General features: G+C 44.4%; 1 protein-coding gene across 1 annotated transcript in view; it reads right to left on the bottom strand.

Moving 5' to 3' along the window:
• FAM114A1 (family with sequence similarity 114 member A1) overlaps window positions 1-13,353 on the bottom strand; it is a 68,526-nt gene that overhangs the window by 16,620 nt on the left and 38,553 nt on the right. The window contains 2 exon segments of the mRNA XM_033213995.1: window positions 417-508; window positions 6,931-7,054. Of these exon segments, the coding sequence (XP_033069886.1) occupies window positions 417-508; window positions 6,931-7,054 (216 nt within the window).

The raw sequence follows: 13,353 nt of genomic DNA, 5'->3' as shown, positions 1-13,353 counted from the left end.
GCTGTGGCACAATCTCAGCTCACCGCAACCTCGGCCTCCTGGGTTCACGCGATTCTCTTGCCTCAGTCTCCCAAGTAGCTGGGATTACAGGCGTGTGCCACCACACCCGGCTAATTTTTGTATTTTAGTAGAGATGGGGTTTCACCACGTTGATCAGGCTGGTCTCAAACTCCTGACCTCAGGTGATCCACCCACCTCGGCCTCCCAAAGTGCTGGGATTACAGGCATGAGCCACCGCGCCCAGCCCCTCCTCAAATCTTAGTTACAGACCTCAAACCCCGCTTCCGGCACTATGCCTTATAAGATTTGGGGGTTTTCCATTTCAGATGCATCTCTGGAACTTTACAACAGAGACTCTTCCCTGCAGCTTTTTTTTTTTTTTTTAAATGAGAAACTATAAATCAGACAGTGCTGACCTTATTGAGTTTGTCAGGTGTGGCCGCCACATGTAATTCAAAGAGAAGTTCTGTAAGCGTGCGAGCAAATTCTTCTCCCTTTTCTTCTGAGCCTAGAAATAGAACACGACAGAAGAAGCGTGATTTATTTTTCATCCTTCAGGATGTGGCAGCTCCCCCAATGTTACAATCTGCAGTTGGGGTAGACTAAGTGGAGGCTGTAGCAGCCTGCCCGCCAGCCACCGGGCAAAGATGAATGTCTTCCATTCATGAGCATGGCAGTGAGGCAGCAGATGCATCCAGGTGCAGGGCCGCTGAAGTCTTGTTGCTTGGCAGCTACTGCAGGGACACCCCCAGGCCAACCCAAAGGCAAGAAGAGGGCAAGGAGGGACCTCCCCTGTCTTGTTCACAGCTACAGGTGGTCAGCAGCTATTTGCTGAAAGAAGGACTGGATGAACAAAGGCATGACCTTTCTCAGGCCTAAGGGACCTGGGACAACATCATATTTATGACTTTGATATTGTTATGCTTAGCACTGCGACCCTAATGATACCCAGGTGCCCTGTTATGTTCACAGAGCCACAGTGCTAAACAAGCTGAATTGGTCTCCATCTCTCCAGAGATATTTCCCAAGGTTCCCTAGAATACCTGGCTGGTCCTACAATATTTCTTAACGATCTGTCTTCCTTTCACCCTGGAAGCTACTGAGGGACAGAGACAGTATTTCTTCTGCTCACTCGTGAATCCAGAGCATCTAACACAATACCTCACATATAACAGGCGCTAAAATGAGTATCTACAGAATAATTTATTAATACATTGCCTAATATATAATATGATATATTACTATATATAACAGATAGTATACATATTAAAATATCATATATCATAAAATAAAAAAATTAAGATCATTGTGGGCAATAAAGAGATTGTTAAAGGTTACAATTTTACTTTTCTCTTTTGAAGTATCTGCAAGGCCAAGCCATTTTTAACATTTCTGGAAGGTGCCAAAGAATTGATTCCACATGGGTTTATTGCCAGTTTGGGGGAGAGTAAAAGTATCATTTATCTCACCTGACTACATGCTCTCAGCACTCTCTAAGAAGAAAATACTGTGGCGTATACCAGTGGGGAAAGGCAGAGCCTTGAGCGGGGACTAAACCGCGTGAGAAACACTGCATCCAGCCCTCGTCTGGAGATGCTATTTTCTGTTTTATGGACAAAATGGTTAATCTGCAGCCCATGAAGGTAGCCTGGCGTAGCTTGTGGGTATTTATTCAAAACATTTGGCTTAGATTCGTTTATTATTACCTATAACTCATATATTCTCATGAGGGAAACAGATAATCAGATAGGGGAACCCATGTAACTCACACATATAACTCATATATTCTCGTGAGGGAAACAGATAATCAAAACAGATAAGCAGACCAGGCACGGTAGCTCACACCTGTAATCCCAGCACTTTGGGAGGCCGAGGTGGGTGAAACATGAGGTCAGGAGTTTGAGACCAGCCAGGCCAAGATGGTGAAACCCCATCTCTACTCAAAATACAAAAATTAGCCGGGCGCAGTGGCGGGTGCCTCTAATCCCAGCTACTCAGGAGGCTGAAGCAGGAGAACCGCCGGGAGGTGGAGGTTGCAGGGAGCTGAGATCGCGCCACTGCACTCTAGCCGGGTGAAAGAGCAAGACTCCGTCCCAAAAAACAAAACAAAACAAAAACCAGATAAGTAAAACATTGATGTCAGGGGATACGTTTTATGGAGAAGTATAAACAGGGCTAGCCGGGGTTTAGGAGTTTTAAATAGGAGGTGCTGTGGTCTGAATATCCCTGTCCCCTCCAAATTCATATTTTGAAACCTCATACCAACATGATGATAATAGGAGGTGAGGCTTCAGAGGTGTGATTAGATCATGAAATGAGGAGCCCCCATGAAAGGGCTTAGTGCCCTAACAAAAGAGGCCCCAGGGAGCTAGCTGATCCCTTCCACCATGTAAGGACAAGCTAGAAGTCACCATCGGTGAACGAGAGATCAGGAGCCCTCATTAGACACAGAATCTGCCAGCAATTTGAGCTTCGACTTCAGTCTCCAAAACTGTGAGAAATAGATTTCTGTTGTTTAGAAGCCACACAGTCTACGGTATTTTGATATAGCAGCCTGGAGGAACTAAGACAGGAGGGAAGCTAATGAAGAAGGTGACATTTGAGTAATGTGCTAGAGGAGGAGAGCAATGAGCCAGCCACAGTCAGGGGGAAGAGTCTTCCAGCAGCAGTGCAGCAAGAGTAGAGTCCAGGAGGGTGTGTGCTTGGTTCGTCCATGGGAGCGGCAAGGGTGTCAGTGTGGCTGCAGGCAAGTGAGGGGGGTGCATGCAGGCAGGAGGGACAGATGGCTGTCTTTGCTCATGATGAAGCCACAACAAGCAAACCATTTTAATCCAAAGAAGTAAGTGCTCTAAGGGGTGCAGCATATAATCCAGTTTTCAGAGGGGTGTGAAGCAGGGTTCCTGGAGGAGGTGATGCCTGAACAGAGCCTTCAAGAATGAGAATGCATTAATCACACAAAGGGAGAGTTGGAGGGCTAGACAGTCTCAGAGACAGAGAGACAGAGACAGAGATAGAGATAGAGAGGGCCAGGCACAGTGGCTCACACCTGTAATCCCAGCACGTGAGGAGGCCGATGTGGTTGGATCACTTGAGGTCAGGAGATGGAGACCAGCCGGGCTAACATGGTGAAACCCCATCTCTACTAAAAGTACAAAAATTTGCCAGGCGTGTTGGCACGTGTCTGTAATCCCAGCTACTTGGGAGGTTGAGGCAGGATAATCACTTGAACCCAGGAGGGCGGAGGTTGCAGTGAGCTGAGATTGCACCACTGTACTCCAGCCTGGGCAACAGAATGAGACTCTATCTTGAAAAAAAAAAAGGAGGGGGAGAGAGAGACAGAGCTAGAGAGCTAGATTGATTCCATCAGAAGCTGAGATTCTCTCTGCTGGGCAGAGGTCTTGGTCTAGTCTTCCCCAGGGAGGGACAGTGAGAGGGGCTGGACACACCTGGGCAGCATTGACAAGGTCCCCTTCCCAAACTGCCTGCCCCTCACCCTGTATAAGGCAGTGTTGCAGAGCACGGAGAGTCCTGGGCTGGGATCTGGAAGGCATAGGTCCTACCCAGCTCCTGCATCTGCTGGTTCTGTGGCCTGGGGCCAGTCACAGAGCTTCCTCAGCTTCCACTGCCTCCTCTGAAAACTGAGGACAATAAAACCCACCCATCTCCTCTTTACAGATGTTATAAGGACCAAATACTACAACAAACATGAAAGTGTTTCGTAAACACGAAGTTTTATGTAAACAAATAATGATGTGCTACACTGATACAAACATAGCGAGATTAAAAGTATTTGGGAGGAATCAACACTAAATTAAGATATAAGCACTTTGTTGAGCTCCAGCTTTTAAAGGTGTATTAATTCTGTAAAACATACACCAACAACTTTTAGAAGCGATTTTAGAAAAAAAAAAAACATAGAGAAAAATGGAGGTTGATAAAAACAGATGATAATAAATGTTGCAACAAACAACACCTATTACTACAATTCTGTCTGTAGACATGGCCGAGAAGATCCTCACCAGAGCAATAAAAATAGAAAATGGCCTTTTAAAATCTCTTCTCAGCCATGATAAATCAAATTAAGGGATCTATGGCAGTGTGATAAAATTACACTCTGCTGGAAAAACAAACATGCAAATCATTAGCTAACATTATTACATGCAGGGGAGACCGATATTAAATTCATCTAAAAATGATAGTTTATTACATTTTCTGAGAGTACCAAATAAATTATTTAGTTGTTAGGAGGCTTTTAGGAATGCAAAGCTTACAAGGAAAAAAATGGATGAAAATGCTCAGTTTTCTTTCAGAATTTTGCTCCTAGATTTCCTGCTGGATTGCTCCTGGATTTCCCCCACTGCAAAGATTCCTTTCTATAGCTTTTGCATAATCCCAGAACCTTTCTGGAGTTGTGACACTTGATAATTGGATTGATTTAATGACAACGTCTCTATTCTTTCCTCCCAGTTCTTCATTAAGTTTCTGAATGACATTTATTTATTAGATTAAGTTAATTAACATTAATAGTGTTTTGATAATCTGGAGATGCCCTCTTGGGAAAATTGATATATTATGGGAGATAACAGGGTTTTGTCAATTAAGGCGAGGCAAATCTCCCATTGCTAAAGCATGCTGCTCAGCACTTCAGGTTTTTGTGTGTGTATGTGTGCATGTGTGGTATTTAAAGAAACTGAATTTATTGAAGGTCTACACTAGACTAGAACACATCGCTTATAGCAACATTTTCTATTTAAGTTGAAATTAGGTTTCCCCTCCAAGAAATAGCACCAGTTGGGGATGTAGTACTTCTTTAATTACACTGGCAACAATGTCTCCTTGATGTTAGGGGGAATCTAGGATTCTCTTTTTGTCCTTTCTAAATGACACCCTTAATAGGGCCAAGGTCTACCTCAGACATCATGACTTTTGAAGAGAAATAGCTTGATTCTTTTTGGTGACTGCTAGAAAGGGGCATCTGTTAGTTCACCCTGGGTCCACAAGGGGAGCTACATGACCTTTGACAGCTAGTGTTTTAGTTTCTTCATTAGAAAAACAAAGACAAGGCTGTCATCCTTTGTGACTCTGGGAGGAACATACTAATGCTCAAAAACATGATTCCCAGCTGTCTCTGATACGGCCTCTTTCTATGCTTCAGTATAATTGATTCTTTTATTTTGAAGCAATGAGCATAAATCTCATTAAGCTGAAGGCATGTAAGGTCAGTGTGTGGGGCTAAACAGGGAAAGGGTGTCTAAATGACAGTTTCTGAATGCTTAGAATAATGTTGCCCTGAACATCAAGGCTCAAGCATTTGAGCTCTTGTGTCAGAGCTTTGATTAAAGGAATCAGAACATGTCTGGGCACAAAACACTGCCAGCGATTTGAGAATGCACATTCTCATTACTTTGCATGCCGGGTAATAACAGCAAGCATAATACATGAAAGTTATACTTTATTGCACCTTTACTTTTTCCTGGCATTGCGTTAGCACTTTAAGTAACAAGCACAGCTAATATTTTTGAGTAGTTCTGTGTGCCAGGCACTCTAATATATGTTTTTACATATATTATCTAATATGACCCTTACAACAGCTCTTGAACCTTATATCTATACACACACACACACACACACACACACATATATACACACACATATCATTGTCTCCATTTTACAAGTGAAGATACTGCATTTCAGAAAGGTTATATAACTTGTTTAAGGCCATACAGCAAGAAAGTGGTGAAAATGTTTCAAATGGGACCCTTCCAAAGGTCCTAGGAGAAGCCAGACCTGTCTCTGAGGTTGTCTGACCTTTCAGCATAACCTACATGAAACAGCTGTGGGGTGGTGGTTATGACGTCGTAAGAAATCACTCTTCATGTACACAGCAAATGTTTTACTCTCTTCTGCTCCCAAATAGACAAACCTAAAGGAATCATTAACCATGCCCAACCCTGAGAATAAGTTTTCCCCTCTTAAGGAAGCCTTGCTTCTCATAAAATAAGTTCTAATCTCCTTGGGGTCAAGTTATTATCTGGGTGGAAGATTACTGGGAAGTGTGATTGCCAACCTGACGTAGCATGCTCTGGTGCACTGTCAGAAAACGGTACAGCCTTTGTCAGAACTGAACTTTTTAGGTAGAGGATAGGACACCTGCAAATATACCCAAACTCTTACACCTATAAATTAGAAGGATTAAGAAAAATATACAAAAAAATTCAGGGAAAGATGTGCCCACCATTAACATTAATCACACTTAATAGCTTTCACATGCAGATAAAAATTATAAGTGGTAGCATAGGCTGGGCGCGGTGGCTCATGCCTGTAATCCCAGCACTTTGGGAGGCCGAGGCGGGTGGATCATGAGGTTGAGAGATCAAGACCATCCTGACCAACATAGTGAACCCCCGCCTCTACTAAAAATACAAAAATTAGCTGGGCATGGTGGCGGGCACCTGTAGTCCCACCTACTCAGAAGGCTGAGGCAGAAGAATCACTTGAACCTGAGAGGCGGAGGTTGCAGTGAGCTGAGATGGCGCCACTGCACTCCAGCCTGGGTGACAGAGAGAGACTCCGTCTAAACAACAACAACAACAACAACAAAAAGTGGCAGCATAAACTCTAGTCATCAGAGCTCTGTTTAGCACGCTGCAGTCTTCCTTCATCTGACCATGTGCATTTACATTTATTGTACGCCTGTGAAGCGCCAGGGATTGTACCGAACACCAGAGAAACAACAGGAGTTCCTGCCCAGTGAAAGAGAGTCATATAAATCAGTGTGACCCGCTCCTGTAACAAGAGCAGATGCACACTGTATTTTGGAAGCATGGAGGAGGAGCACTTGAATGAAATATTTCAAAGGGCTGTGTTCATTAACAGCAGTTTCATAAGGATTATACCAAACAGTTTGTCTTGCTATTTATTTTCCTTTACCTTGTTCTTCTTGACTTTCTTCATTCTCTAATTCTTTGGCTGCAAAGATGTCTTTAATGGAAATTAGGTCATTTTTTAAGAGTTCCAGCTTCTTTCCATCAAGTGATGCTAAAAATGACTGAACCTGAAAAAAGAAATAGGTCAGCACAACTGTCATCTTTTCTTCTCATTAATAATGTTTATATACAGCAGTCCCCAGTTTTCCCAGGACCAAAGTGCTTCACGGTGTGGGAGGTATCGCTGGGTTGAATGTTGGCTTGATGCATATTAACTGTGCAACTTTGGGCAAGTTAGATAAACCCTCTGGGTCTCAGTTTTCTCAGTTTTAAAGGGAGATTCCTTGTGGAGTAAATGAGATAAAAAATGTGAAATACATTGCACAACTGCACACAGTAGGTGCTATGTAAATGGTGGTGGTAGCTCTTCTGTCACAGTGGTTAAAAACGCAGTTCGACATCAACCCTGCAGTCAAATATCAGCTCCTCACTTACTATGACCTTCGGTCACTTACTTAACGTTTTGATGCCTCAGCTTCCTTATCTGTAAAATGGAAACTAGTTCCACCTACCTTATAAGGTTGTTCTGAGGGTTAAATGAAGTAATCTACTTAAAATACTTAGAGTGATGCTCAATACTTATAAATACACATGTATACGGCCGGGCGCGGTGGCTCACGCCTGTAATCCCAGCACTTTGGGAGGCCAAGGCAGGCAGATCACGAGGTCAGGACATCAAGACCATCCTGGCCGACATGGTGAAACCCCGTCTCTATTAAAAATACAAAAATTAGCTGAGCATGGTGGCATGTGCCTGTAATCCCAGCTACTTAAGAGGCTGAGGCAGGAGAATCCCTTGAACCAGGGAGTCAGAGTTTGCAGTGAACCGAGATCGCGCCACTGCACTCCAGCCTGGCAAAAGCGACACTCCGTCTTAAAAAATAAATGAATGAATGAATGAATGAATAAATAAATAAATAAACACGCATCCACATGTAAACTTAAATAAATAAGCATTCTATAGATGCACATATATGCTTGCTAGATGTAGGTTATCACACTGGGGTTACAAAAATGCACAAGACACATTTTTCTTCTCTAACATCTTGCAGTCTAAAGGAGTGAGGCCATGTCAATTAAGAATGACCATGACAGGCAGGAGAGGAGGGTACAGTGGAGGGAGGCACTAGGAAGGGCGCTGTCCTTCCCCCTTGGGGAACTGAGAGGTACACACAGGGAGGACTTCACGGAGGAGGTGATGCTGGGACTGACGTCATCCCTGCTCCCTGTCTTTAGAGCCTCTCTTTTGAAACTATCCTCCGTGCACAGTTAAACATTATTTGTACAGGCCAGGCGTGGTGGCTCACCCCTGCAATCCCAGCACTTTCGGAGGCTGAGGCGGGAGGATCACTTGAGCCCAGGAGTTTGAGGGCTCAAGTGATCAACATAGTGAGACCCCATCTCTATAAAAAATTTTAAGGCTGGGCGCGGTGGCTGACACCTGTAATCCCAGCACTTTGGGAGGCCGAGGCAGGCAGATCAGGTCAGGAGATCGAGACCATACTGGCTAATACAGTGAAACCCCGTCTCTACTAAAAATGCAAAAGATTAGCTGGGCGTGGTGGCGGGTGCCTGTAGTCCCAGCTACTCAGGAGGCTGAGGCAGGAGAATGGCGTAAACCTGGGAGGCGGAGCTTGCAGTGAGCTGAGATCCGGCCATTGCACTCCAGTCTGGGTGACAGAGCGAGACTCCGTCTCAAAAAAAAAAAAAAAAAAGTAAGAAAATTAGCCAGGCGTGCTGGTGCACACCTGTGGTCTCAGTTGCTCAAGAGGCTGAGGTAAGAGGATTGCTTGAGCCCAGGAGTTTGAGGCTGCAGTGAACTACGATTGTGCCACTGCACTCCAGCAAGATCCTGTCTCAAAAAAATAATAAATAATTATTTGTACAGATGGCCACTCATTCTCTGAAGATGATTTGAATTTCCAAAATGGTAAAAGAGTGCAGGGAAGGTACCTTATAAAGTATTAAATATAAGTATAAAGTAGTAAAGTTTTATTTTTTTTCATTCTGCAGGTCAAACTCTTGCTCTGGAGAGAGAGACAGCAGTGGAGCCGCAGTCCTCTTTGGAATAGGTTTTAATATTCACTATGTCAATAGATGAGCACATCAGGACAAGTGAGAGAGGTAGAGAGGGCATCTGGAATACCAGGACACCATTTTCCTAAAAGTTGCTAAAGCACATTGCCAGGGCATAATGTAGCCAGCACCGAGGCTCCGGGAGGAAGCTCTGCAGGAAGTCATCGACACAAAACCCATTAGCGTGGAGTTCAGCAGGTGGAAGTAAACATGCCCAGCCTGATGGCTGCACGCCACTCCGTTCTGCCCTGACCTTCTCAGACTCTTCATTTCAGCTCACACACTCATGTGTAGGGGTCAGGGTCCCAGATGTGCATCAGTGTATTCTTAGGCTTCGGATCCACTTTCTAAACAGCAGTTTTCTAACATTAATTATTGAATAAATGTATTTGAACACCATGCTTAGTGAAAATGTATGCAGACCTGTGGAACATCTGCATTTGTCCATGTCTTCTGGCGGATGGCAATCATCTGGAAGGAGAAGCATTGGGGTTTTCCATTTGGGGCACCCCTGGGAAGGGTTCTCTTTAGCGAAGCACCCTTTCGTCAGTGTCTTTCCGCTATAGCATCTCTCCTGCCTTCTCCCAGCTCACTGCATTATGCCAAGGCCATGTGCATTGAGTCTTTAGTTCACTCCAATAATAAATAGGACATAATCACACACTCCTCCACAAATATTTGTGGAATGCTGACTATATGCTTGGCACCGTGCTGAGTGTTGTTCAGGACACAGGGTAGAGAGGCTGTCTTATAAATCTTTTCCTTGAAAGGAGGTGTGTGCTGCTATTGTAAAGATTTTTGTTTACTATTTCTAACTATGGAGTATAATGGTGATGAAAATGATTAGTTTTCCTGGTTTTTGTTTTTTGTTTTTTGTTGTTTGTTGTTTTTGAGACGGGTCTCATTCAGCCGCCCAGGCTGGAGTGCAGTGGTACCATCTTGGCTCACTGGAACCTCCGCCTCCCGGGTTTAAGCGATTCTCCTGCCTCAGTCTCCTGAGTAGCTGGGATTACAGGTACACGCCACCACACCCGGATAATTTTTGCATTTTTTGTAGAGATGGGGTTTCGCCGTGCTGGCCAGTCTGGTCTCAAACTCCTGACCTCAAGTGATCCACCTACCTTGGCCTCCCAAAGTGCTGGGATTACAGGCATGAGCCATTGCACCCAGCCGAAAACGATCAGTTTTTCTTTAACCTTTATCAAACACCACGTCGCCATGCCTGTTGCCATCCTAGAATCAATCTAGTAAAATAGTAATGATAATAATTCCTTATATTTCCATGGTGGGGTCTGAGTTTCAGTCAATGCACTGTCAGCAGAGATGATGTGCATCATTTCTCAAGGCTTTTAAAACATGGGAGCATCCTCTCTATACTCTGTCCTTACGCTGGTGCGACTCAGAAGACACTAAGGCCTCAGAGGGCAGGGGAATCCGACACTGCCTTTAGGCTTCAACACAGGGGAGTCCCCAGGCCCAAGAAATGGTCCCATCAGAGCCCACATCTCCATTCTAGAACACTCTCCAGGTCACCAAAGGTTCCCTCTCACAGCCTGCATGGAACTCTTCCCTAGGCTGTGCTCCTGACAGTGGGACAGCGCCACTGGTTGTGTATCCTTCGGCCCAAGGGATGGCTAAGAGGTGGCTGCTTACGCTTGAACTAGGGCATGCTCCCACAGCTACATAATGTTTCTTGGGGTGAGAGACAGAGCTGCAGATAGGAGGCAGGTAGGCTGAAGGGGAGTGTAGAAATTTGAGGAGTCTGGGAATTCAAATGGGAACTAAGCCTTCCAGGTCATTATGCCAGTGTTTGTCAAGGTAGGAGGACATAATACATTTTCTTTAACAGTTTGTTTCTAAAGTTCTTTAACTTTTTAATTTTTATTATTTTGGAGATGGAGTCTTACTCTGTCGCCTAGGCTGCAGTGCAGTGGTGCCATCTCCGCTCACTACAACCTCCGCCTCCCAGGTTCAAGCGATTCTCCTGCCTCAGCCTCCCGAGTAGCTGAGACTACAGGGATGTGCCATCACACCCCACTAATTTTTGTATTTTTAGTAGAGATGGGGTTTCACCATGTTGGGCTGGCTGGTCTCAAACTCCTGGACCTCAGGTGATCCACCTGCCTCAGCCTCCCAAAGTGCTGGGATTACAGCCGTGAGCTGCTGTGTCCAGCCAGCTCACCCAGTTTTACATCTACCTTAGACCACAGGCAGCGCCACCATGCTTGGCTCTAATTTTTGTATTTTTAGTTGAGACAGGGTTTTGCCATGTTGGTCAGGCTGGTCTCGAACTCCTGGCCTCAAGTGATCCATCCACCTCAGCCTCCCAAAGTGCTGGGATTACAGGTATGAGCCACCGTGCCTGGTCCAAAAGTTATTTAACTTTTAAATATGTGGTATGTGTAGGGTTGCCAGATAAAATACAAGATGGCTAGCTAAGCTTGAATTTCAGATAAACAGTGAATATTTTCTTCATATAATTGTGTGTCCCAAATATTACACGGGACGTATTTGTACTGAAAAAGTATTCATTGTTCATCTAAAGTTAAAATTTAACTAGTCATCCTGTATTTTTATTCGCTATGTCTGTCAACCTCAGTCTAAGGCCCCATTTGTTTTCTTGCTGGAGGCCTGTGCACCTTGAAACAGGTCTAGTGGAGCCACAAGATGGACACAGCCTCTTCCTGAAACCCTAAAGGCAGGAATGCTGCCTGCTGACCAGGCACTCCTATCTTGGACTATTACAGGAGTGAAGAATAACTCTTACTGTTTTTGACCCATACATTTATAGGACTGTTTATTTATTTATTATTATAATTATTTTGAGACAGGGTTTCGCTCTTGTTGCCCAGGCTGGAGTGCAATGGTGCAATCTCGGCTCACCACAACCTCTGCCTCCCGGGTTCAAGTGATTCTCCTGCCTCAGCCTCCTGAGTAGCTGGGATTACAGGCATGCGTCACCCTGTCCAGCTAATTTTGTTTTTTTTTTTCAGTAGAGACGGAGTTTCATCATGTTGGCCAGGCTGGTCTCGAACTCCCGACCTTAGGTGATCTGCCCGCCTCGGCTTCCCAAAGTGCTGGGATTACAGGCGTGAGCCACTGGGCCTGGCCTGTAGGACTGTTTATTATAGCACCCAGTAACTATCATTACTAAATCAAGACAAAAATTTATTTTCCTTACTATGAATATCACAAAAATCTCCAGGCTAGGGAAAGAAAGCAGAGCTTGTGGAGGCAATGGGCAAACTGTGCCCCTCCAAAGGCCAAAACTTCTTCCTAGAAACTGGGTCCTTTGGGGCTCTTTTTCCAGGGGCCTGGGGCTGTTTCACAGCTGAGAGCTGTGATGAAAGTCACCACAATGGAATCATTCTCCACCACCATGATATCTTGTAATGTGTTTTTTTACAGCAGGGCCACGCTCCCCTGTGATATTTTTAATAATAACAACAAATGTCTATGACATAAGAATGCATATAAAAATCAACTGTCATCAACATGTGTACATTATTGAGTGCCTACTTCCTTTCCGTGGATTATCTCATTTAATTCTGTTAATAATTCTGTGAGGTAGGTTTTATTATGCCCACTTCATTATCTATAGATAAGGAGATTGAGGTAAGAGGGGTCCAAAATCATACAGCTTCTGCGTGGTGTGTAATTAAATAACGTCTGACTCCAGACCTTGCTTTTTTTTTTTTTTTTTTTTGAGACAGAGTCTTGCTGGAGTGCAATGGCACGATCTCAGCTTACTGTAACCTCTGCCTCCCAGGTTCAGGCGATTCTCCTGCCTTAGCCTCCTGAGTAGCTGGTATTACAGGCACCCACCACCATGCCCAGCTTTTTTTTTTTTTTGTATTTTTAGTAGAGATGGCGTTTCACCATATTGGCCAGGCTGGTCTTGAACTGACGTCAGGTGATCGGCCTCCCAAAGTGCTGGGATTAAGGCATGAGTCACTGCGCCTGGCTAAGAACTGCATTTTCTAGAGCACATCTTATTGAGCTATTGGATTCTGAATTTATGGGAGCAATTTTATGACTCTATAAATGGTAAAGTGCTGATAACAATGCAAAGTCATTCTTGTCAATAGTCATGTGAATGAATTCTGTGCAGTGGGAGGGCAACCTCCCTGATGTGGAAAAGCAGGTTTGTGTCTATTGGCACATTCATATATTTTTAAATTATTATACTTAAGTTTTGGGATACATGTGCAGAACGTGCAGGTTTGTTACATAGGTATACATGTGCCATGGTGGTGTGCTGCACCCATCAACCCATCATCTACATTAGGTG

The sequence above is a fragment of the Trachypithecus francoisi genome, unplaced genomic scaffold (assembly GCF_009764315.1).
Source record: "Trachypithecus francoisi isolate TF-2019V2 unplaced genomic scaffold, Tfra_2.0 Lachesis_group1, whole genome shotgun sequence".
NCBI lineage: Eukaryota > Metazoa > Chordata > Mammalia > Primates > Cercopithecidae > Trachypithecus > Trachypithecus francoisi.
Note: the sequence above shows the minus strand (reverse complement) of the source record. Positions and strands in the feature narration are given on the sequence as shown.